General features: G+C 47.0%; 2 protein-coding genes across 2 annotated transcripts in view; one reads left to right on the forward strand and one right to left on the reverse strand.

Moving 5' to 3' along the window:
* The window catches only part of T265_10326 (hypothetical protein), a gene marked incomplete at both ends in the record, with an annotated part of 8,801 nt that extends 6,229 nt beyond the window's left edge, over positions 1-2,572 (forward strand). Inside the window, 4 exons of the mRNA XM_009176662.1 lie at positions 205-440; positions 703-794; positions 825-987; positions 2,471-2,572. Of these exons, the coding sequence (XP_009174926.1) occupies positions 205-440; positions 703-794; positions 825-987; positions 2,471-2,572 (593 nt within the window). The remainder of the gene's footprint in view (positions 1-204; positions 441-702; positions 795-824; positions 988-2,470) is intronic.
* A 3,231-nt stretch (positions 2,573-5,803) lies between these two features.
* On the reverse strand, positions 5,804-19,414 carry T265_10327 (hypothetical protein; the record flags this gene model as incomplete). The annotated part of the gene is made up of 8 exons (XM_009176663.1): positions 5,804-6,111; positions 8,288-8,521; positions 8,609-8,886; positions 9,818-10,106; positions 10,999-11,066; positions 11,209-11,430; positions 11,935-12,569; positions 19,388-19,414. 7 exons carry the CDS (start codon positions 12,017-12,019, stop codon positions 5,992-5,994), a joined length of 1,296 nt encoding a protein of 431 aa, XP_009174927.1.
* Positions 19,415-27,082: the final 7,668 nt, after the last annotated feature.

The following is a 27,082-nucleotide window of genomic DNA, read 5'->3' on the forward strand; positions in this document are numbered from 1 at the left end:
TGCCGCGAATTCACAATGTTGCACAGAGATTCGGAGACACAAACGACAGTACCTACCGGTTGTGTTTTCCGAAGAGAGAAAGAGGAGAAAACTTTTGAGGCTAAAAAGGGTTTTCAAGAAACTATCAGCTGGCTGCCACATATCACGATTAGATAGATACATGAAAAGTCAACCGTTTGGCTGAAACATTATTTCGGTGCCTAGATGTCATGTCATTCGAAGGAAGTACCAGCTCTGAGATACTGCTAGGTTGTCCCGGCCTAGACAGGAGCAGTCAAAATGCAGAGGTGAGGTTCGAACCACGCAGCTTTCGGTCGGTAAGTCTGTGCCTTGAACACGGAGCTATCTCACACCCAGGAGGAGAGAGAGAGAGAGAGAGAGAGACAAACATGCGAGAGAAAACACATAAAATATCACTCGGTCTCATTCAAGTAACAAATGTGAGTAATTAGCTGTCAAGTCCCAGATGTTGTTTGCCCTGACAACTGACCGGCTGTGTCCTGATTACTAGGTTCACTCGGCTGATGTCCTCTAGCCAACCTTATCTGTTAGCGTAAGCTGGATTCGCTCATTCTGATAGAACTCCCAGCACGAGTGTCAACAGGTTTTGAAAGTTTAGGCGCGATTCTATGTACCAGGTTGAAGTCCCATGTCTGCCTGGTGGTCAATAGTAGCGTTCCTGAGTGTTGTAGTTAGTGGCAGTTGATCATCAGCGTCCGAGACATCAGTGTTGACAATGATGCTTCACTGCTATACGACCATGAAGTTCGTCTAATTATACATAAAGCCCTAGAGTGAAAAGAAGAGAAAAAGAGTGGGTGAAGGAGGGAACCTAGTGCTGACTATGTCGAGTATTCTGAGGTGCCTAAACCTCCAAGCGCTCAATCAGACAATCTGGAAAGAACCCCATTGACATCGATTAGCCGCCATTTCTTGAAATGTCTCCAGTCAACCACAGGTGGGGTCCCGGCGACCCCATCCTGGAAGGTGTGTGTGTCTACTGAACAATCAAATATCCGTTACCTCGTTACGAATTCGTTGACGCAATCCGGTACAAGAAACGCTTATGGGGCATGGGTGATAAAAAACTGAAGACGCTTCACATCGTCTGTCCTAAGAGGCTGTTTCGCAACCACACATCAATACAGCCCTTACAGTAGCCTGGGACACTTGACCCTTGAGACCCAGTGATTTGCCTTTTTGACGCCACAAGTGACACAAATCCGCAAACGTGATTCTGGCCTTTGAGATTCGTGCACTAACTTCACCAGGCACACTTCACTGTCACTGATAAAGACGGAAGGCTGGCAGGTCGTTCGACCAACGTTAGGGACATCATCGACATACATGAACGGATAGACCACAATGGATTAGGTCAACATCGACAAGCTATGCTTGTTAGTAAACCGATGAACCAGCAGAACTGTTGTATAGTAGGTGGTCGTCTGTTGGGTTATGCCTGCACTGAGCCTGCCAGACTACGCGATAGGGAGAAGACAGAGAACTCGGGACACGGCTGTATTGTCAGGACAAAACGTACAGAGGTTCTGCGTAAATATATAGGATGAGTAAATGGCCAAATATGGTCGTTCTGTACAGCCAATGGCGGTGTTCCGGTAGTGAACAATTTCAGGCCCACTCCGCCGGTCGTATGTTGCTAAGCCGTGTTTGGTGAGCTCCGCCAACGCACCTGCTTTCCGGACGTGTCGTACCGATGGCGACCTTGGGAATGGGTCACTGCACACGTACTTTTCTCATATCTGCGCGCGTCCTAAGAAGAGCATCTCGAAGGCCGAGCCTCCTTTGAAATGCGATTCTAGAAACAGGCGCCCATTTACTACTGTTAACAATGTAGACTTTTGGGGTGGCTATTCGATATTGCTATCGATGCACCACTCAGGGAATCCGTTTCCAGCTGTATTCGTCCAGTAACGCATCAAACGAGAAGATATTCCGAGTTCCTGATGACAGACATCTCACGGAATTACGCAAGACGAGGCCATCAAAATTCGTCGCTCTACTAATCTACCTGGTGTATGTTCGAGAAGAGGGCTACGACTTTCTTCCGGTTCTAGAGTAAAGCATACGCGATTGAAACTGTCCAGTGCACCCAGTTCGTGTTAACGTACAAGGTTGGCTGAACCACTCCAACCGAAGTGGTCTAGTAGTCAGCTACCGGGCCAAACAGCCAAGTGCGTGCATTCATTACTGGACAATTGGATGAGGCCGAGTGACATGTCAGCTCTTCCAATCGTGAATAGTGTTTATCTTTCATTTTTCCCTCTCTAATCGTAATTGCATCGATCAGCTGGTGATCATCTGGAAACCTTATTGCTAAATCAACGTGACCCAGAGAATATACACTCATTTGCAAACTAACCTGGTTTTTCGAGAGACTCACCTGGAACCCAGCTGAATCTCTCGGTTTTGATGTATATTCGCTAATTTCGTGCAATTTGGTTTCAAGTAGAACATAAGGTTGACGGAAACTCGGGGACTGCGCGTACCTGATGTGCCCCAAAAATGGCGAAACCGGCCGTGGGCTGTCGAGGAGTTTTCGGCAACATTATGAGTAGTGCATTACAAGACGCGGCTTACATCCGGTCCGAAACCTAGCTGCGCAGAACTCGTTAGTCAGATTTAAAATGGCCTGTCGGTTTGGAGAGTGGAAAATACATCCCTATTGTACGGAAACAAGCGCAGAAATTAGGTTAGTCTACTGAAATTGTTTCAACTGATGAAAATTAACAAACCCTCAAATCCAGCGTTCCTGCATGATCTTGTAGTGTATACTATTAGCTGGGCAATGATCCGTATACCTTTCGAATTCCGAGTCTGCTTCGAAAGGGACCTCACAAGGTAAAAACCATCTGTAGACGCGCGTCACCCTTGCTTTGCGTCGACATCTCGCCATGGGTTCACAAAAGTACCTCTCTGTTACTGGCTGCACCTTATTAGCCATTGTATTGAACCAACGGACGGTCTCACCACCAATGTGACTGACGCGCTAACCGCACAGCATCATTACCTGCAGTCGATTGCACAGTGCCGGATAAAGAACGGACTTACCTAAGGTGCTTGACTGCCAACGACGGCTGTGGTGGTGTCGACTTTCGTTTGTCTCGGCAGCTGTTTAGAAATCAGTGGTCGAGAAACCCGGGCCTCTCTCAAGCTTTCGGAGCCCGAATACAACTATCCAGGAGGCACAATTCATTTCCTGACCGAGTTCCAGCAGCCCCTGACATACTCCACTTGCTGGATTTAGTTGGATTAGGGAAACTGTGCGCGCATCGTGTTCCGACGCTAACAGTGCAGACGGCGTTCGGGCTCATCGGATTGCACGCACGGGGCTTTCCCATTGAAAAAAGTCTGCGGAATGTGTACGGTCCACACAACGCTGTAATTGCCGTTAAAAATATACATGGGCTCATAAACTGGGTAGAAGGGCAATGGGAACGACGCACCATGTACTTATCGTCGTAGTTATTACAAAATGAGACTACCGAGATAACTATTGCTAAAGTTAATTTATTCAATCAACAAAGATCGTCGCCTCAATTTGCCGTCTCGCTGGTTTTGACCCGAGGACGGCTGGCCGAACCCTGATGCGCACAACAATCCAGATACGGGACATCGCTTGGCCAGACTATGAAAGGGAAACACCAATCGCTGAACGACTGTAGATCCAGTTATCGGACAAGAGAATGCACACGTGTGCGCGGCAAGGTGATCCAAACATCGTACCATAACACCCACCAGACGAATGTACACCGTTTGATCGAGAAAAACGGGAATGAATACTAACCAACACCCTCCATCTTGATGAATTACACTGAGCAATCGACAATGCATTCCATTTTGTGTTAATCACACCAGCTCCCGAATGCACACAGATCTCTCAAACACCCTATTTCCTACATGAGCACCAAACTCGATTCCCGCCAGCCACGCCTGAATTCCAGACAGGCGGAAACCGCCAGTTCGATATCAGCAAATTTTTGTCCACCTTCTAAACGACATATTACCAGTAGGATGAGGTTTGACCGACTTCTGAGGACAGTATTAACAACAGGAATTTCCATCAACCACACATTAGAACCGGCCAGTCACCGAAATTCGGACGAATTTTGGTGTACACACATCGTTCGGCTCCGGAATCTAAACCTTCCAGCTGCAGCACCCTGTGTGTGACTAGCCGAAATACTGCCGGGCGGCCAAGGCCTAGAAAGAAGCCGAGAGACAGAGGTCGGGCTCGAACCAGTCAGTAAATTCGAACTCTAAACGCTGAGCCATCTCGCCCCTGTTCGGCTCCGAGAGTGGTTGGCGAATGGTACATACAATGCGGTCGGTCGTGGACAGTTGGCGAATGTTCGCAGCTGCCATTGACCCGCAACGACGCATAAAAGAAATTACGGAAACGCTGCCACCTCCCAAACGTTTGCAGCTTCAAAATCCGTCAATATTTTTAATACCAAATTTCACCGATTATTGTGAAGCCAAATGTGGTTGGTCGGCTGAAACCACACCCCTCGGTACAGGATGTTGTAATTGTATGCATGCTGAACTGAATCGAGCGTGGGACTCACTTCGTAGGTGAACACATAAAACTCAGAGCGACCACACCCCTCGGTACAGGATGTTGTAATCGTATGCATGCTGATGAACTGAATCGAGCGTGGGACTCACTCCGTAGGTGAACACATAAACCTCAGAGCGCATACCTTAATTAGTTTCGGTAGAGTAGAGGCCCGATTCCCCTCGATAGGGCGAGGGGTCTGGTAGTATTTTCGGTGGCGAGCAGAAATCGGTTCGCCAGTCGTTAAGTAACCTAGCTGCCCTTCTCTCCTGATGATATTGCACTGATTTCCGCGATTACTCAGAAGGAAAAAGAAGCCTGCTGATGTCCTATCACTAACGGGCGGTGAGTAACTGGAGCTGTCAGCTTCTAGCTGCACAAAGTGGTCCAGCTGTTCTGTTTTTGTGTTGGAGACTTTCACGTATTAATCAAACGGAAGTACGTACGACAAAAAATAGAACGACCTTCGATGGGACCTTCGATCTCTTTTCCCGGACGAACGCAGTACCAGTCGAACAACAATGAGCGACGCCCTGCATTGCACAGAAAACCTCTACCCATGTCACTACATTATTACGCCGTTTTCAGCGATTCGGGATATGCTTGGGGCAGACTCACCCCCCCCCCCGCGCAGAAAAGTAACCGTAAACGCAACAAGTGGCTTGACAGTCAGCACCTTTAGTAATCCGATGACTACACAAAGACCAATATCCACCAGGGGAATTCGAACAGGAAACATACATTCAAGTCCAACCTTAGAACACCTGAAAGCTCATAAATGTCATCCACAGTTATGCATAATTGAACAGCTTGGCGAATCCTGAATCATTTGTCCAACGTCGAACACCATCTGCGACGGCTCGGTTAGTAAAGAAATTACCAGATGAGCGAATGTCGTGGGTTCGAGTTTCACCATTACATTAGTTCCTACCCAAGATGTCGTAACTCCCGCACCGCAGAGAAAGAAAAGACCGAACTCCTTGAGGGGACCATCTACTAGACATTAATTGATGAGGAACGCCATCGTGAACAACTAAGGAGAGTTTACTGAGCAGGCGAAGCGAATCAGCCTTAATCTGTCGTTCCGAGGCCACGCACACACAGCTCCGGAACAAAAATCAGACTAGCCAGAGAAATCCTTACCAAACAGGTTCTTCCAATGCTTCATAGTAACTTAAGCACACACAGCAACCACTGAATTGAGAAATCAGAAAGTTTTTAAACTGTCTCTGATTCCACCTTTATAATGGCTCTTCAGGCATCAAAACCACACTGAGAGGTGAAGAAGCTGCCAAGACTGACAATTTATTTAGGAAAAGAGAACAGCAGCTAAAGTAAGGGACACGAGTGCGAGAAATGCCAAACCATTGACTAGTATGGATGATAACACGAGTACCAGTTCAATTTTAATCAGATTAGGGTTTGCGGAATTTCTCTCCGGCATATTTGGCCGAAGACCCGAGATCCTCCTCGATACGGAGAAGCTGATTGTACTTAGAAAGACGTTCCGAGCGGCATGGAGCACCAGTCTTGATCTGCGAAAAGTAAGCGATGAAACAGGTTAAGACTTGAAATCAAGGAGAATCAAACACTAGTTCAGGAAGGCGGGACAAAAAGTAAGGGCAAAAGCTGCTCCGCAGATACAGACAGCAGACGTGAAATGGAAAACGAACAGTGCAACGCTACAATAGAACACTGTAAGAAAATGGCTGTTGGCCAGGGGACTGCGTTTTCCGCCAGCGTGGATTCCACTTCAGAGGAAGCTAAGGAAGGCTTACTTTTGTCAAGACAGGTTTTTTGGGAGAAAACCCAAAAATGCCGCATTTGTATTTAGTTTTGGAGCTAATTTCTGCAGCCTCACGTTTCGTTAATCACGGCATTCGCCAGATTTAGGCACAGTTAACCGTATGGGACACGTTTCGTTAATCACGGCATTCGCCAGAGTTAGGCACAGTTAACCGGATGGGACGATGAGTGATAGTCAGTACAACACTAGTAGTCGAAGCCATTTATTCAGACTACGGTGGCCTAACCACAGTGCCAAGTCATTAGCAGCTTCCACGCCATGAACAGCCCGGTATTCCTGACTACCGTTCTTTATACAAATAAACAACAGGCTGATTTTTTATTGCTCGGTTGACTCTACTTAGTCTACACATCGGTCCTAATTTGTCGATATTATTTCGGAACGGTTCAACAGGATAACTGAAAGAATAATTCATAAGTCACGCTGGAAAGAACATTCAGTAATGTGGGAATGAAACTATTGTTTTCCCTGCCTCACAAAGAGATGCCTCTTTGAACTTGTCAGGGAGTACTACCCTGGGAGTACCTTACGAGATTGAACAGCGGTGGTTTTCCAGTGATCTTTAGACAGCGCGAAATCAGCACATATCACCCAAACACATTGTTGCCACAAATTCTATCACACTTTCAGCGAGTGCGCGAAAGAAACTTGTAGACAGTGAAGAGTCACATTTTGGCCATAGATGAGGCAGCGGCTATTTGGCGCTCACATCCGACCGTATTCCGTTCTACGGGCATCGCCTAAAAACCAATCCTGTTTGCTGCACGCACTAGACACAAGCTTCACGATGCAACGGTCGGTGAGCGAAGGAAAGTGCAGCATTAAATCGATTTTATGGCGCTGTATCAGCCAGCCGTACTCGGAACTAAAAAGTCTATGTGAAGTCACACTACATTGCCCCCAGGCTATCAAGATCGATGGCGGAAAACCCAACGATATTCGGTTAGATGACATGGCGCACATGTGATCCAGTTTGAGGAAAGCGAGAACACCGAAACCCATAGACCGAATGGTTGTTTTTTTATGCGTTTAGTTACGGTGTTCATTGTGAAAGTTGGAAGAACCTGAAAACTAGTGGAGAATCTTTCAAGGGAAATTTCGTCCCCTAAGCGAAGTCAACCTTCACTTAAAGGTCGAAAATAACCGCTAGTTTGTTTCATCCGTAATCGGAATCATCGGCTCAAGAATCTCCAAGGTGAGTTGTGAGGTAAACATATTGCTCGTCAGTCCCCAGTCGCCGAACAGTTGTCCTAAGCCACTAGAAGAGAGGTCGCAGAGTGCCGAATGGAGTTTCGTGAGATGCGGACTGCCGGTGATTCCCACTGAGAATGGAACAGCTGAACAGTGCTTCTCAAAACAGACCAAATTCACTTACGGGAAGAAAACCCCATTGACAAACTCTTCAATTTCCACTTACTACCGACAAACTTGGATAGTCTCAATGTCAGAAGGATTCTGAGAAACAATACCGTGAGAAAAAAGGATATTGTAAAAGAGAAGTACAGAGCAGTTGAGATACAGAGGGAGGGTTCGAACAAGAACATTCTGGTAAGTTCGCACCCTAACCATTGAGCCATCTCAGTACGCTGCTTTTCTTTATAGAGTATTCTCCCATACATCCAACAATTCACTCAAGAATACACATATATGGTTGTACGAGTTCACGTACGTTATTCCCCCTTATTTCTCATATATCAGAGTTCGTATGTTTCTTTGAAGAAGTGCCGTGCGATTTAACCGTAATTCTAATCATTCGTGAGTGTGAGATGTGCTCGGCCCAAAGATCAGTGAACTGTGAAAACAGTTACACAGACAACAGCAAACCACCTCTAACTTGAAAACACCGGAAACAGAAAGAATAATCCACAACGTGTAAAAACAACAGGGCTCCTGTTGTCACTGACCTGACCCGTTCGAAGACCAACAACGAGATCGGCGATGAAGTTGTCTTCGGTTTCCCCGGATCTGTGAGAGACCATGACACCCCAGCCCGCACCTTGAGCCATCTTGCAAGCCTGGATAGACTCAGACACAGACCCAATCTGGTTGACCTTCAACAACAGGCAATTACAGGCCTTTTTGTTGATAGCCTCCTGCACGCGAACCGGATTGGTAACGGTCAAATCATCCCCAACAATCTGAAATTAGAGGGGGCGCAATCTACAGATCTGCCGATAAGTGTCAGATCACAGCAGGCTGTTCATGCAGTAGAGTAACGTACTAACCTGAATACTTGTTTCACCTGTGAGCTTAGCGAAAGCTCCCCAGTCATCCTGGTCGAAAGGATCCTCAATGCTCACAATGGGGTATTTGCCTATCATACTTTTGTAGACATCACCCAATGCGTCCGACGAAATCCAGGTGTTCGGAGGCGAGTTTGGATTTTTGAAGTCCAGATCGTATTTGCCGTTTTTGTGGAACTCAGATGCAGCAGAATCCATGGCGATTTTAACCTTGCCAGTGTAACCAGCCTTAGCGATTGCTTCGCTAAGAAGTTGCAAACCTGGAGACGAACAAACAGATGGCAGTGAAGCATCAGTCTCAAAACTGGTATTCAAACAATTTAATTTGGAAATCTGAAGAGCCCTACGACGTGGATAGATTCAGCTCTAACCTTGTCTCATATAAGTTCACACACACATCTGGCCCAACTGAACAAGGGAGTTCCAAAATCGCTATTTTTGGAAAACCCAAAAAGCTCTTGGGCATTCCACATGATCATCGTCGTCGTCGTCGACAACATGACATTAGTATTCAACATCGGAGCTTTGCTGGCTTAAGTCCATATGATAGAGTGAGGTGATTGGTTATTGAGAACTAAATTGGACGAGTTCAAATGCTTATAACATCAGCCGCCCGATGAGCTGATCAGGCGACACACAAGCACCAACTAGATGAGTTAAGTGTCCTAGGATCAAAGCACCGGGTCAATTTCGACACATGGCGTTGTGACCGACTCTCAGTGTAAATAATGCAAAATACTCTATGGACATTACGTATGTTCTGATTCCGGAGTTGAATTTAAAAATGCAAGAAATACGACATGGATGTACTTGAGCCGGAATCATTACTGAGGCGGCAAGCTGACGACGCAAATGCTCCGCAACTGTTGAGTTAAACGAAAGTGTAATGCGGTGTACCCAAAGAATAGAATCCAGCTAGCTATTTATTTGGTAAAAAAATAAATGGCGATGAGGGTTGGAGTGGACGACTACAGCAATCAGTTCGAACACTGTTCAGTCAGCAACCGTCGCACTGAAAGCGGTGTGCGTGGAAAAGAACGAGGCCTACAAGGTTTACACGTGGTGCATCCAGCACGCAAAAAATTCACCCGGGTGACTAACTCTTGTCTGGTCCCGGTAATCAATCTACTGATAAGACGTACACACTGTGTCAAGATAAAGGGAACCTTGTAAGGGATTTTATTGACAAACCTTCCATATTGTCTTGGATGTTTGGTGCAAAACCACCCTCGTCTCCAACGTTGCAGGCGTCCAGTCCGTACTTGGCTTTGATAACGGACTTCAAGTTGTGGTATACCTCACTACCCATTTGCATGGCCTCCTTGAATGAGGTCGCACCCGTTGGCATGATCATGAACTCTTGCATGGCCAATTTATTGCCGGCGTGACTCCCACCGTTGATCACATTGAAAGCGGGGACGGGTAGGATGACATCGTTGTTTCCAGCCAAACTAGCAATATGGCGGTAAAGCGGTAAATTCTGTAGAAATCAAAAGACAAGGATATTGAACAGAGTTTTTCCTTGGTGGCACAAAAGTGCAATCGTATTAAGAATGGAGGTGACGGAATGATCAAAATATTGGGCAGAAACATTTGGATGCAGAATTCCCAGTAGAACCTTTTGTGCCGAATCTCAAACACGCACAAACAAATGTCGCCAGATGAATTAGTATAAACCCGAGAGCCTAATAGAGTTGGGCAACATTCGAAAGCTGCACGGGAAGAATACTTCCCCACCCCCTAAGTTGGTCACGTAGAAAAACGAGATCGCCCGGAGGAGATTTACTCACAAGTGCGGGAATTACGTGAATTCAAAAAAGCCCAGTTACTGCTCGTCCAGTTCGCATAAGCTTCTTCAGGGAACCACACATTCAGCAGGCTCAGTATACCTTTTGCTCGTAGACCTGAAGGTAGGCACTGAGTAATCAGCTCCGGAATGATGTGACAAGCGCACCACAACGGCACTGTAAAGGGCTGCGCATGCCGTTCACGGACGAGCAAACGCGGGGCTTAGCGAGCTTCAAAGGATGGAATATCAAGTGTGTCAACATTTGCAACACTGTATACATGCATCCGGTTTTTAGGGGAAACACTTATGAGGAGGTAATCGACAGTGATGAATCCAGATTCTTTTCCAATTTTTTTTCCTGAAATGGTGGATAGAATATCCCTAACATGGAATGCTGCAAGGATCGACCTTCCGTATATCAAAATGGTGTGAACTAACAAGAAATCGAAGTGTACCTATCGGTATGTGGCAAGCTAAGCTGCACTCCAAAGGAATGTCAACTGAGGGATCGGACGTTTGAACCGCAATACAATCAAATAACCACTTAGGCAGAGGTCGATGCAATCATACACAGGTAACTCACTCGTTGAGCAGCCCCGGCTTTACAAACAGCAAGAGATACCCCGAGGATGGCGTTCGCACCAAGTTTCTCTACAACGAAAGCGGATAAGGTCATTAGATATATGGGAAAGTGACACTGGCTTGGAGCAGTAATATGAAGCGCCTACAAAGTGAGCAAAAGCAAGCAAGCGGGATGAAGTCCAAACTCGATCACTTCCTGGCTATCACTCACCTTTGTTAGCAGTGCCGTCCAGCTGCAGCATGATCTTATCTATCTCGCCTTGGTTTTCTACGCTAATACCGCATTTCAGAAGAGCAGGCGCGATGATTTTGTTAACATTTTCGACTGCTTTCGTCACTCCTTTGCCCATGTAAACTTTGCCACCATCGCGAAGTTCCAAGGCTTCATGAACTCCGGTAGAGGCTCCGCTAGGAACAGCGGCCCGAAACAAACCTAATGCAGAATAAGAACAAGAGTATCGAAGTTCCTTAGGATCAATACACGGTTAATTCATAGGATAGTTTGTTATTAAACACATAGGTTGGATTTGGATGACATAATGGGAAATAAGTATTACTGTCTGTTTGAAACTCTGGTGGTTAGGATTCGCGGTTACGATAACGCACCATTTCAAGTTTTTTTGTTAGAACAAACAAGCAACAAACGCAGACACTAGTTAGATACCAAAACAATCCGCCAGTTACGACATCCTCGGGGACTTACTGTCAACAATTTCGCAATTCAAGGTCTACATAGTGGGTAATTTACTCTTTTCCCACCTAGATTCATAGCATTGTCAATTTGCATATACAGCTGAGTGTGGAAAAGAGAACCCATCGATATGTGTATTTATGGATAGATACTTAAACTGACTGAAAAAAGATGCGGAGGAACCAAGCCTAACATAGTCCTGCTAAAACCCATCTTAAAACGGAACAGGAATATGTTGGGATTTACCTTTGTCGGTTGTCAGATCAACTTCCACCGTTGGGTTGCCTCGACTGTCAAAGATTTGTCGGGCGTGGATTGCCTTGATCGCCATTATATCTGAAACACAACGAACACAACTGGTAAATGGAACCTGCAAACCTTGAAGGACAACCTTGGATGAAAGTTGTGTGAAACAAAAAAACACTTGCACAAAGTTATATTTGGCTATCTAGTTGCTGACAAGACATGAAAGTTGCCGTCTGTAATTATGTATACTGTTCGGGGTTTACAAAGTTATCCCATTCGGACTTGTCGCGCCATTCTTTCAAAGTAACCTCGATGTACGGGTCCAGATAAGGAATATCATTTTCAACGGTAGTCCATTGTTCTTTAGGGAGCACGGTTTTAGTTGCTGATAGTTGGAACGCGCGAGCAATGCGGAAATCACGTGCCTCTGTCTCCTCTCGGGGTAGGCGGCGAACCGCTTCGGCTACCACAGGTGAATGCTGCATGATATCATGATACAACAGACCGAGCTGATTGTAATAGGACGTGTTCATTTGGAAGCCCTTGATCTTCTGCTGCAGATCACTCATTTGTTTCCAACGCAAACGGTAAGCTGCAGCCACATGCTCGACGCTGGCACGAAGGGTTGACATCTTCTAGAAGCTAGAAAACAAAATGAGAAATTCAACAGATGAATTAGGTTACAACAACGAGTATAGTACAAATTCAGAGGTGAAATGAATAAAATGATGGCGACAAACATGTGTGCACCACTGCTCACCAAGTGAGGCTGAGTGGAAGCCCACTAAAGTTCCCACACATTTACCCGCTTATTGTTTCGAACCTTTTGATCTGGCTAAAAGAACATCTTTGAGCAAACGGCTTGTGTCCAACTGTGAGCACTAGTTTGTGTGGATTAATGGGACGGCCGGAAAGCAACGTACATCCCTATGGAACACGAAGAGTTCCTCCCACCTACTTTCTCAAGATTTCGCTGCTGTGATCACGTGCTCCTCAGTTTACCAACCATACACTAATCCACTGCAGTCTATCCAGAAGAAGTGAAGCTAGGACATGCGCTATTACCGCAGGAATATGTTAGATGTGACAGCGTTTTTGGAGTGAACTTACTGCATGAGAAAACAAGTCACGCACACTTTGAATAGCCATCAACCCCCCGAACCACCCATATATCATCAATACAGTTTGGTAAGGCACAGCTAGAACGCATTCACACGTACAGTAAATCCGTACTTAACCTCATTTCATCGAGCACCACAGATCCAGTCCTGATGAGCCCTAGATTGCTCATTTTCACATAAGAGATCACGAAAGCAAGGCAAGGCAAAGTACATGGGCGGTTCATGCTCCGACGGGATTTGTTTGAGAAAATCCGGTAAAAGTACGCCAAGCCTAGACCGGTGTCGTTCGGATAGCACCAGTGAGTAGAAGAACAGCAGCTGGAAAATCATCCTATTCCGGTTAGCTCTGTTCACCCACATCCGAACAGTACCGATTCCTAATGATTTTAGGAAAGGATTAACAGTATGTGCCTCCATTCTGCATCCATACGAACACGCCGAGAAATAACTAAGCAAATTGACGATAACAGCAGCAAAGGAGGATCGACAGAGAACCCACTGAACAATCACGTGACCGTTAGCAGGTTGGTAGAGACCCACACCTTCAGAGAATAACGATTGGCCGTAGAGTGAACCGACTCAAACGGAAGTGTGCTGTTGCACGAGAAGTCAGAGCCACTCAAGGCATATTAGCAACTCGATTTTTTCTACAAATTAAGCTAAAAATAAGAAAATATCTGTGGAGAAAGTTAGCAACTCGATTTTTTCTACAAATTAAGTCAGTATGGTGCTAAAAATAAGAAAATGTCTGTGGAGAAATTATCTTTCTACACACTGAAGTGATCAATAAGGACTTAATGTCCTGCAGAGGATTCTTCGTATCGAGCGATTTTCACCGGTCTCCAAAGGAAAATCAATACATTCGAGTAAACCTAGGAGTCGGACTATAATTGGAGCTTCGGCATCGCTCGTCAATTTGGCTGCAAACATTGGACATATTCATTGACGTCAGTGGATTAATGTTGCGATTACCGGAGGTCTGAGATACCAGGAAAGTAGAATCTTTTCTTCTTGGTGCGGTGGCTCAACGGATTACGGGCCTGTGGAACTTTGTCTTGTGAACTGTATCAAAACTTCCTTGGGTTGTTCTACTTGTGACTTTACATCTGACTTACATTATTTTTGTTCCGTTCGTTCGACTCCATAGGGTTGATAACCCCTACAAAGGAGCGCTCTAGACTCTTCCCCATCCCTTTAATCTATCATATGAACAACAACAAAAAGACTGAAAACTTTTCACTAAAATATCAGGCTCCATAGTCAGCAATGGCAACATACCAGTAATAAACACTGGTACTCAACTGCTATGCAACCATGAAGAAATGTTGTGGTAGAGTAGAAAGTATGAGGTGAGAAAATCAACGCAGCTTTATGTCTCTATGAAGAACGACTGAGACAGGGTATCTTCACCCTGGAACAGCAATGAGGTAAACGCACCCGAGTATCAAAGTGAAGTAAGACGCCATAAACCGAATTTACCTGACGTCCTTTGTGAACCTGAGTCAAAATAATCCCATCATACAAAACCTTAGCTGGGCAGTTCCCTCGCCGCTTGGAGCGGTTACGTACTATCCTGCAACGTCTAGTCAGGAGCAAGGATAATCACATGGGCCCCAACCAGAAAGCCCTACGAAGATGAATCGCCGTAATGAACAGTGCTTTCAAATTGAACTTCCTTGCTCTATCTGAACTATTGTTTTAAACACCCCCCACCCACCTGCAGACCACAAACGCCCGTGTGTTTGAAAAACGTCCGCGTCTTATAGCAGGCGTTAACTGGCTGCAGGGGGCGAGATGGCCCAAGTGGTTAGAGCGTGAATTTACTGACCGGAACGTCCGTGGTTCGAACCCGACCTTTTCCTCTCGACTTCCCCTGTATAGGATTGGGCAACCTGGCAGTATCCCAGCCCCCGTGCAAGCTGGGTGGCATGACAGCTAGGCACCGAAAGGGTGCTACAGCTGGGCGATTTTTTTCTTTAACCGGCTGCAGTATGTACGCAATGGGACGGTATGTAAGCGAGTACTAAGTAAAAAAAATATATGTCGTTCAGCCGGATCGAACTCGACCTCTGCCTCTCGACTTCCCTTGTCTAGGCTTGGGCAACCTGGCAGTTTCTCAGTTCTCGTGCTTCCTTTTGGTGGCACGGCAGTTAGGCACCGAAAGGGTGGTACAGTTGAACAACCTTCCAGTCAGTAAATCCGCGCTCTAACAACTGAGCAATTACTAGGCAATAGTAAGGCTCTCCGGAACGTCGGAGGCTCACCAGCTTAAGAGGCTTGTATCGCTTGCACCTGAATAACATCGACATCATGTTTCACTTCAGACTTTTGGTGACCAAATGTTTGCAGGCGACAGGCTATGTGGTCCCGCGAAATGAAAGTCACAACAGTCATTTTACACATTCTGGGATCTTTTGGCTTTTTAAGTGAGGTCCAGGTGATTCGCTTTGCGTGAGGTTGGAAACCTGGAGATAAGCTTGCTGTCATTCCTTAGACGGACCGTCAAGCGACAGTGTATGGAACTTGTGTTGGATAAAGTTCGAAGGGGACGTTAGGTGGATCCCGGTGATGGTGTTTCGCTTCCACGTGATGCTAAGATGTATTTGTTTCACCGGTTCTGGAAGATGTAGGTAACTCGCTCTTGGCTGCTACTTGAAAGGGCGTCTTTCGACGAGTCTCTTCCGTTTCTCACATCTTACTACAGTCCTTTTCCCTGGGTATGACGGTTAAGCATCATCACTGATATACTGCTGTCCACTGGGCGAGATGGATCACGTGGTTAGAACCTCGACCTAAAGCTGTTACCTTGTCGTGGTGGTCGGGCTTCTGTGCTGCAATAGTCCTGCGGGATATATTGGCTAGAACTCAGTTCCTAAAGGTTCAACCATGCCAGGAAGGCCAACGGAAAACAACCCGACGAAGAACAGCGAGTCCGCGCACTGCCAGTAATCGTATTACGAGGCGGTCTGGAAGTAAAGTCGTACAGTCCTCTGCGATAGGAGTGTGAAGGGAGTAAGGTGTTTCCCCAGACGACCATCATGTTCATATTTATGGAAGCAGTGATGCTACCTTCCCCCGAGAAAGGACGGATTAGAAAAGGTCGACCCTACACCCGGAAACTCCGAAAACCCAACGGTTGACCGTGACTGCCGGCGCATTATTTAATACGGTCGGAGTACTTCTACAACCAAAGAGCTCGGTGCTGCTCAAAAGGTGCTTGTTGTGCGCAGCCGCATCACCAGACAGTAATGCCTCGCTGCCTGCACCTCTGGCCAGGCCGTCCCCTTACAGCCAAGCAGGTCAGACTACTGGGTCATTGGCCCCAATAAGCGACTCCCAAGAAAGCCCTAACAGCCGCTGTCTCGCGGTCCAGAATTTTGAGTCAGAGGCTAGGGGCAGGGTCCCCGAACAAAACCCTACATCCTCCCACTGTCTTTTGGATCATTTCTGAGTTAAAGTGTCAAGATGGGATACCTTAAATAAACCCCCTTCTTCAGCCTGGGCAACCGGGAAGTATCATTTACCCTTGCAGCTCACCGGGTAGAGCGCGAATTTACTGACGGGAAGGTCGATGGTTCAAACCCAACCTCCGCCTCTAGACTACACCTGTCTAGGCTTGGGCTATCTAGCAGTATCCCAGCCCTTGTGCTTCCTTTTGATGGCATGGCAGCTAGGCGCCGAAAGTATGCTACAGCTGAACAACTTTTTTATGCACAACACTACATAAAATCAATCGTCACGTGTGGTTAATGTATGGAATTAACCTCATCCATATTGTCAATCGAGAGGGAGCTACGACCTAAAGCTGTCACCTGACGTGGTTGCCGGACTTGCGTGCTGCAGTGATCCCGTGGACTACTGACTGGAACTTCACCCACAAGATGCATTCAAAGGGGGCAGTCTGACCAGAGCAGCGACACCCCGTGCTACGAGTAATCGGGCTACAAAGTAGTCAGGGAGTAGAGTCATTCTATCCTGGAGGCGGTATGCGACGAGCATATCCATATGTATGGAAACAGCGATGCTACTTTCCCCCGATGAAAAAAATCGCTCAGCTGTAGCGCCCCTTCGTGCTTAACTGCAATGCCACCCGAAGGTTGCATGAGGGCTGGAATACTGCCAGGTTGCCCAAGCCTAGATGGAAGTCGAGAGGCAGAGGTCGGGTTCGAACTACGGACCTTTCGGTCAGTAAGGTCGCGCCCTAAACACTTGGGCCACCTCGCCCCCTCCCCCGATAAAGGAGTGATGTGAAAAAGTAGGCACTAAAAGCCACCCAGTGGATCGCTCAACGTCTGATCGTGTCCGCCGGCGCGCAAGTCAGTATGGAGTCTGGTGTCCCTCAGAAGACATCTGCTGTACGCAGTCACAATAGCGCATTACTTCGTACGCTCGGGTTAGGCCAACCCATTAAAGCCAAGCAACTCAGCCCATCGAGTTATCGGTTCCGGACAGGGTCTTTGAAGAAAACGATAACACTCGCTGTCTCGCAAGTTAGGCTTTTCAGTCAAGGGCTAAAGGTAGGTTACCTTAACCAAAGCCCATTCTTCCACCCGGACAACCAAGTATCAATTGCCCGCACACTTATTGTCTACCGATATCCCTCCCCAATCGCTTCTCACCAAACAAACAAGAGTTGCTAAGTTATTTGAGTGCAGATGGGCCAAGTAACAATAAACAAGATAGCATCTTGCTAAATCCACAAGACCCTTCTACGTAGGAGATTTCAGCGTCGGCAATCCACACTGAGTTGGTAAACAGGTAATGCTTGTCCAAGCCTTCCACTCCCGAAGCGACGACTCGTGGAATATATGGCATGGGAAATGCGCCTAGTAGCAGACTTGAAGTATTCTACTGAAATCGTACTGTCATCTGCGATAGGTTTGAAGGCAGTAAACGTGTTTCCCCAGGGAAACCAGTAGGACCATATTCATGTAAGTAGCGATGCTAACTTCCCCCGAGGAGGGACGGGTTAGAAAAGGTCGGCCCTGGAAACCGCAGTCTGATCGCCCCATAGCTGACCATGACCGCCGGTACATTATTAAATGCGGCCAAAACATTGTCTTAAAACTAAAGTCTCGTGCTGCCAAAAGGCATCTGCTGTGCACAGCCAAATCAGGATGGGAGACAGCAATGCCCGACCTCCTGTATGCAAGGGCCAGGCCAACCTCCCTGCAGCCGAGCAGGCCAGAGTTTTGAGTCATCCGGTAGGGCAGGTTTCCCAAAGAAAACCCTACTACCCGCTGCGTCGCAGGTCATGCCTTTGAGTCAGAGGCTGGGGGGTAGGGCACGAAAACAAAACCCTGCAGCCGAGCAGGCCAGAGTTTTGAGTCATCAGGTAGGGCAGGTTTCCCAAAGAAAACCTTACTACCCGCTGCGTCGGTCATGCCTTTGAGTCAGAGGCCAGGGGCTAGGGCACGAAAACAAAACCCTACATCCTCCCACTGCCTTACGGATCAGACTTTTGGGACGAAGGTCGGGTCCCTCAACCAAGCCCTCTTCCTCGGCCTGCACAACCGGGAATCCCACTGCCTTATGGATCAGACTTTTGAGACAAAGGTCGGGTTCCTCAACCAAGCCCTCTTCCTCGGCCTGGACAACCGGGAGGTTTCATTTGCCCGCACAGTTCTGTGTCCACCGATGTTCATCCCCAACGCATTCCCACGATACGAGCGAACGCTGCTCGGTCACGTGACTGTCAGTTATCTGACCGAAGGGCCTCTTGCTCTCCACGGCCTATGAATAAACAAAACATCCCATGGCAATAACGTGGCTTTTTACAGCTGACGATGACGACTATGATGGGCGGTACGAGCGAAACCCTTCTGCATCCAGCACTGAAGACCAAACGCGAACAGGACAAGCAGCTAAAGGGAAAGCCATCTGGTTTCACAGCTGGGTACCGAACACCGTTGAGGCCAGGCGGATTTTCAGACTGACCAACAACCTCCGTAGACGGGAAACCAAACCATTCACTTCCCTGCAAGGAGACTGACTTAGTTTGCAAGATGCTGGCAGCGTCCCTCTTTCTCACGGGTATTACTGACGACCCAGGATGGAAAACGTCACGAACAGTTCGCCTATAATACACTTACGGACTCTGAACAGTATTGCTGCAGATTGGCAGGGATGTAAACGTAAGTGTTAAAGCATTCGCCTTCATTCGCCATAGGAATCATAACTATGAACTTGGTGAAATCTTTACAAGATACTGAAATCCTACAAAAAAATACCGGTAACTGCAATCAGCCTCGAGGCGGTTGTAAAACTGCTGAATATTGTGCAAAACGCAGCCGTCCGCCTCGGCAGACCGAACATTTGTCAAGAGGACTCACAAAACAAGTCTGGAGACTGCAAGAGCGGTAAACCATGACGCTCCGGGAGAAACATCTCCATGCGGAGGACGAACCCGCGTACGTGCTGACCGCCCGGAGCAACTCACCTAATACAAGCACCCCAAGCGCGGGAAATCAGGTGGCCATCAGTGGATTAAAAGTAGCTTTAGGTCATTGTTTCATGGGCTGTTATTTCCTGTTGGTTCGTGATAGTTGTGACCCAGACCCACGACATTGAAAGGATGGATCGATGTACTGGTTTCCAGATTGTTATCCGGGTTTGACAGTGGTCAAGCAAGGTATAAGTCATGGACTCACGGATTGATACACACGGCCAAGTACTCAATCCGTGTTTCCTGCGTGGGGTGTGTTCGTTTCACTGAGTAGCATTCGTCCATCTATAATGCACAAACGAAATAGCGCCGTAGTGCCGCTCTTGAAATTTTCAGTAAGCTGATTAACCCGAGGACTCGCACAACGAAGCATCCAACAGTAATTTTCGCTGTGTCTAACATGCAGCATTGGTAATATTTGGAAGATGTCTTTCCAAAGCAACAACTTATCGAAATAAGAAAGGCCAATTTCCGCTAAAGATGCATGCCCCACTCTTAAGAATCTCTTTGTCATGCCCTGCAAATGCAAATGGGTTCTGAGACGAAAGACCTTTCAGCCCAGCCCGGTTCAAGCAAGACATGGTCAATAATCAGGTTCCATCGAAGACGGCGGCAGATTGTGCAGAGAGATAAAGCGTTTCCAGACGTGTTCCATATTCAGAAGATTGGAGGCTGAAAGCTATTATTGAAGTGGCTCGTTCGACGTAACACTCAGTGACTGTTACGCCCTGCTTGTGCCCTCAGTAGACGACTGAATTGGTGTATTCAAGGAGCGGTCTAACGTGGGCGCATTAGATACCTGGAAGTCTAAGTGCGTACTAAGGCGGAAAGAGGTCTGAAGCATTAGAAAATGCTACTAATACCTTGAGTTAGTAAGAAAGAGATGCACGTAGACATCTAATTGGTTAAACTCTTTGTGTTGTATATTAATGTGATATTTCTGGTCCATTCTCAACATGGAGGATGAAAGCTGTGGTGCTTTCTACCTTTGTTTTGCTTCCATTATAACATGACGTATTTTGTCAATTGTACGACCGTTTTTTGGTTGATTACAAAAACTACAAAAAAGCGCACTTGTACAATTTTACGCAGTACAAACCTGGTCACGTGCTTTGACTCTCTCTTCTGATTTCGCTCGCACTTACAGCGGTCATTCGCGAGTCTATGTGTTATCTCTGGCATCAAAACGTTCCAGACTATCTTCAGAATCTATTATATGTGGGAACTGTCCAGAAAAAGACCCTCGGACAACCATGATTATAATATTATTCATCCGCTGACCTGAGTCAATGACGAACTATTTTAAAGTGAACAATTAATAGTGGTTCTGTTCCATCTGATCTCTTTAGTATTGTATTATTTTTATTCCTTTGCCATACACCCTTGGTAAAGTAACTTATTGGGTAGCAAAACCAATACAAATCGTGTTTCAGGCCTCCTCCAAAGGAAATATGGACGCAATGCCGTTACTCAGAAGAAGGGAACAGTGCAGCTATCACTGCTTTGCGCCGCCAACATCTGTTTGGAAGACACTGACGTTGAAACTTCTGGAGTTCAGTTCGTCCGCAAAAAAGTAGACATTGAACTGAAAGCACATTTGGAAAGTCGTTGATGGATATCAGATAGGGGACCAGTCCCAAGCCTTCAGCACCTCCAGCGGTGACCGGTACCTACAGGGAGTGGGTTGATCTGACTTTCAGTCAGAAAGCTGCTAATGAAAGTCATGCCTTGATCTAGCGTATGCGTTCTACTTGGATCCCATAACACGCAACTTGATGAAGCAGCGGAAAGTGTAGTTCCATATCGAGTCCCTTAAGAGGCGTCCAATATTGGCCCTTTGCATTCGGCCTGGACCAGGCCATCCCCAAATGGGTGCGTGGTTGACAGACAACAATGATTCGAGAGGAATCCGCGTTGTGCTTGGAGTAGGAAATTGTAGGCAGTCCCATGTTTTGGGTGAGCGCGCTTCAGCACATCTTTAGTCCCCTTGAGCAGTATTTCCCGTGTGTTCGAGAGGAATCCGCGTTGTGCTTGGAGTGGGAAATCGTAGGCAGTCCCATGCTTTGGGTGAGCTCGCTTCAGCACACCTTTAGTCCCCTTGAGCAGTATATCCCGTGTGAGCAACGAACCTGCAGCTCCTGGGTGGTAAGCGGCCACAAGATTTCCAGACTGGCGTGATGGCCACTTTCTTCCGGGTGGAACGGTGGTTGCCTTCATCAAGTAAGTAACAAAGCTCAGGTAGAAAGCTGGACCGCGTGTCCTTCAGAAATATTGGATGGACCGCATCTGGCCTCAAAGCGTCGAAACGTTTCACCATGAGCAGAAGTTGGTTAAAGTTTCCTCCGTAAAATCACAGTTCGTTAGAGGCCACTTGCTTCTCCACCTTGCCAAGATTGGAATTGATGTGGCAGCTGCGGAAAAGATGCACGCCGGTACAATCTGCCCGTTAGATTGTCATCCAGCTGTAGCGCACTTTCGAAGTCTAACTTCCATGCCACCAGAGAGAGGTACGACGGCTGGGATAACGAAAGGTTCCTCAGGCCTACACAGTGATGGTCGAGAAACAGCGGTTGTTGATTCCCACTGTAAATCAACGATGAACAAAGGTAACTCTCCTTGTTTTCTGACTACTTATGAGTAACATGACTTGCACCTGTTTATTATGACACCGTTTCGTTTTCTTGCTGCACGTTTACCCCCCGTTTCTTTCCTACTTAAGGCCTGCCTATCTCTCAGTAACTGATGTCAATATTTCCATGCCCGTCTATCAAGGCCTGCAAGTTCGTCTCGATTGCACCTATATTTGAGCGCCCACTCCGATGGAAAAGCGGGCCGACAGGGTGTCGAACCCGGATCCTCCGGACGGCCAGCGGACGCGCTACCAACTACACCGACCTGACGCCCTGAGCGGCTGATTATTTTGTATTACCCATGTATCACGCCTGCCAGATCGCCTTTGCTGAGCTTTGTTTTAAACGGACGAAACCGCGCAATCTGACCTGTCACGCGACACGAGCGGCTGCGTCGGCACCGACCGAAAGATAGTCCCTCACATTCCGAACTTGCTGACTCCCGCGTCGTCACGGCCAGCCCACACTGTCAGACTGCCCCTATATGCATGTTCGTACATCGTTTGGTACATACTTGTTGTTGCCCCTATAGAAATCCGTGCTGTGACAGTGATTACTTCCCGCTCCTGTTGATTGCATCATTGTCGATTGTACGTTTGCCTAATACATGATGCCAACTAATCCGTTTGTCTGTAGAACCACTTCCTGTCGGTCCTAAATATATCACCTGCTGTCCCACGTCTGTCTGCTCCTATTGACTACCGGCTACGAACTGCGTATAATCTAATAGTCGCAATCGTCCTGTAAGATCCATAACCATCCGGATCTTACAGCGGTCGTACTCGAACCACGAACCTTCCGGTCAGTAAGTTCACGCTCTAGCCACTGGGTCATCCTGCACCACAATGACGCGTGGGCAACCCGTTCCTGTCCCTGAAGGAAAAAGCTGCCTTTATTCGCCCTCAGTGGCGTTTCATTTATTTAAATGAAATAATTTTTCCTGACAAGGCAGACATTTTTCCCGCTAAGGCTGATCACATTTAAAGCTGGTACTTGAGTGTGAACTTCACCATGGCTCCTACATTGTCCGCCAGGCCATTAAGTGGTGTTTGTGTCTTCGCCCGTGTAATGCTTGGCTCAACGTGCTTTTAAAAGCACAAGAGTCAACAACTGTTAACCAGTTGGTCGCAAGTTTGGGATCGGTTAAAGTTGTCACCCAGGCTTAGCAAGTTCCTACTTCCATATCCCGCCCGTCTTCTTCGACACCACTCCTGTACCTCTTTACGATGTACCGTCGATCAAAATCCCGCTTCATGCAACCAATTATTTTCTTCTTATTGTTGTCTACCATTGCACCTCGGATCAACCGGAATGTGACCAACCCCTCACACAGCATTTGAGAAACTCCTACAGCTACCAATTCACAAATCTCTATAGGGCAAGTGATTTAGTCGCCCCCAAAGTTCCCTGCGTAGAGCTCTAGCGCGACAAGTCTAGTGAACATTTTGTAGCAGTGCTGATTAAAGCCTTCTGACAGAACGCTTAGTCGCAACACGTCGTTGCACACACCAGATACCATGTTCCCTGGATTCGGTCATTACTACACAAAGACAATTAGTTGACCAGGTAATAATTAGCGCTCCATTTGAACATAGTGAGCACTGTGTGCTGACCATCAATTTCATTTTCTACTGGGCCAGAAACCGCAAAATTCAAACTTGGATCCGAAACGATTGCCGCACAAAATTGTCAAAAATGGGCTTCTTTTTGTCCCATGTCAGGCAGGATGCCCCTTTTGCCCTCCCGTTTTTTGTACTCCACTCTCGAATTCTAACGATTTGATCTTGCTTCAGCTCGATATTTCTCCAAAAGAAAAAAAGCAGCAGTAACTGTTCTTACCTGCCCGTACGAGTTTATGACTGACCGTGTCCACATAGGATAATGCCCAGTGTCCACGACACTGCTACTCTTCCGCAAAATCCACAGTACCCAAAAATTTCGGCAGTCATGCTTCATTCTGACTGTCAAATTAGAATCATGCCTGATGGTATGCCACCCAACGGTAAGAAATAAGCATTATTAATAAACTGGAATCAGCTTAAGTGGAAGTGCCCTACAGGAACATCACTAGCCCAACGTCTCACTAAAGGACTGGCGCGCGGTGGGATGGACTGCTAGCAGCCTAGAAAGATTCAACGTCGTCTAACTCAGGGCCATCCGAGATCACCTCACTATCAAAAGCTTGATATTCACAGTTCAACACGTACTCCCCCAAAAACAGTTCTTGCGTGATGAACATGATCGTATTTATGGGCAGCTTAAACCAAGCTAGAAGGTGAGAGACTCATACCAAATGCCATAGTTTTCCATTTCTCAAAATCAGCCCATCGAGTCACGAACGCCCCGATGGTCCACTTACTCGAAGCTTACGCGATTCAGGGGGAAATTCCACGCTGGATTGAAGCGTTCCTATCGGACTGAACATTCTGAGTGAAATTCTGTCCTGCTTTAGTTTCCCTTCATACCCAAAGCTGTAGGCTGGCACTCGAGAACGTCCGACTCTCCTTCACAAAAAGTTATTCACACAGACCGTCTCTTCTACCGCTATTGCTGTATAATCATAGACCTTGAACCACTATTGCTCAGGCGGTTAAAGTTAAATTTAACTCTCTTGCAGTCTGTTGTACCGAAATGCTTTTATAGCAGAGGCTGGGCCAAGAGTAAAGTCACACCAGCATGCCAGGCCAGCGTCTAAAGTCTTCATCGCCGTGCACCATTTTTAGAATAACCTATAGTAGTGCTTCGGGGACTGGTGACCATCCTCTAAGACCACCTTTCCTCCTAGATTGTCCTAGTGTTGTCCACCTCACTAATAACCTTCAGGAAATCTAGTTCATCACCTCAGAAGTGCCATCATCGCCATTCCTACGTGTTTGGTTCCACTTATCATGCAGCCGGAAGCTGTTGCCCAACCACTGATTACGTATGTACTGTCCTAGTTCATGGTAACCCCCACCGCACAACGGAGACCCTGTATTCGAACTCCTTTGGTAAGCTAAAAGCTACCGCCATGTTTTTGCTTGTTCCAACCAGTCCGACGGCTAGCCATCCTGCTGGCCACCTCGGCGACAGAGTCCTTTCGTCCACAAAATTAGTCAACTAAGCTGGCCTAGCTAGTGATTAGTTTCCGGGTCAGCAAACAATTCCACCCTTTCCTGCGTCCATTTAGCATGCCATCGCCCCTTTTAGATATTTTATTGACACCTATTTATCAGAGGCTTCCTGCAATCACCAGACACTACTGCTCTAATCCTATCCCTTGCCCATTCTTCCTCTTCACAAGCCTCGAACTTCGGCTGTAGTTGCCCGTCCCATATAAGCCTACGTCGGCGAAGATAGCTGTATCCGCCTTCGTCGGAACAGAGGCTATACCACACCAAAACTCGTTTCGTCAACTAAATAAAGAATATAGCTACCTGTTGCATCCGGGACTGGATGCATAATATATCTATATATATATATTACAAACCCCCACTACCAGCATGTTGGGCCGACGACAAAAGTTTTTATTGCCATGCACCACTTATAGACTAAAGCTAATAGTCATGCTTCGCAGACTGGTGACCATCCTCCTTACAATCACCTTTCCTCCTAGATTGTCCTAGTGTTGTCCACCTCACTAATAACCTTCAGGAAATCTAGTTCATCACCTCAGAAGTGCCATCATCGCCATTCCTACGTGTTTGGTTCCACTTATCATGCAGCCGGAAGCTGTTGCCCAACCACTGATTACGTATGTACTGTCCTAGTTCATGGTAACCCCCACCGCACAACGGAGACCCTGTATTCGAACTCCTTTGGTAAGCTAAAAGCTACCGCCATGTTTTTGCTTGTTCCAACCAGTCCGACGGCTAGCCATCCTGCTGGCCACCTCGGCGACAGAGTCCTTTCGTCCACAAAATTAGTCAACTAAGCTGGCCTAGCTAGTGATTAGTTTCCGGGTCAGCAAACAATTCCACCCTTTCCTGCGTCCATTTAGCATGCCATCGCCCCTTTTAGATATTTTATTGACACCTATTTATCAGAGGCTTCCTGCAATCACCAGACACTACTGCTCTAATCCTATCCCTTGCCCATTCTTCCTCTTCACAAGCCTCGAACTTCGGCTGTAGTTGCCCAAACGTCCCATATAACCGTCATTCAGTCAATCTTGATGCCCCCCGGTCCACAGCCACATGGGCCTTCAACTAAAGGAAAATTATCTGTGGCCCTGCATCGGCTTAACTCCATCTGGTCAATCTCTCCGCCTGAATGAGATCCAGCTGCCACAGAATTGTGTATTCCCTCTCAAAATGCAGGATCCTTCGTGCCGATATGATGCTGTCAATAAACCAAAGTATGTCAGTGCAATGATGGCATGGCACCGTCACACTCAGTGTGATGACACTCCCGCAGCTACCTCGATTAACCAGTTAGCTCAGAATTCCATTCCCGCCAGCCCTTACACATCTGATTCCCATACCACGCTTTACGCGCTTTTATCGGATTTTATTAGATCCCTTGTAATATAATACCGTATATCAGCAAAACCAGCCCCTGGTCGCTAGCCAACTAAGTACAAATCTATCTATTCCCTACTCCATATAATCGCTTGTCATCACCCTAGTTGCATCAGACGCCACGTTTTTCTTTCTTTCTATGTACATAAATGCATATTATCCCATTTTATATCCCCTCAAACTCACTATGTTTTGAAAATCTCCCCCCCATCCCCTCACCTTCCCGAGCTTTAAACTTCGGAAGCGCCCACTTTGGACGACCTGTTTAGCTGATCTCCACTCCACCTGGCCTATGATCTACAAATCCGGGATCACCAAGCGAACCAAGAAAACCTGCAGCCCCATATCGGCTTCTTTCCACCTTGTCCCTTTGACCAGGCTGAAATGAATACCGCTGCTCAATGAACTGCATACCCAAGTCGAATCATCTCAAATGTGACGCCCGTCACGGGG

The sequence above is a fragment of the Opisthorchis viverrini genome, assembly GCF_000715545.1.
Source record: "Opisthorchis viverrini unplaced genomic scaffold opera_v5_362, whole genome shotgun sequence".
Taxonomy (NCBI): Eukaryota; Metazoa; Platyhelminthes; class Trematoda; order Opisthorchiida; family Opisthorchiidae; genus Opisthorchis; species Opisthorchis viverrini.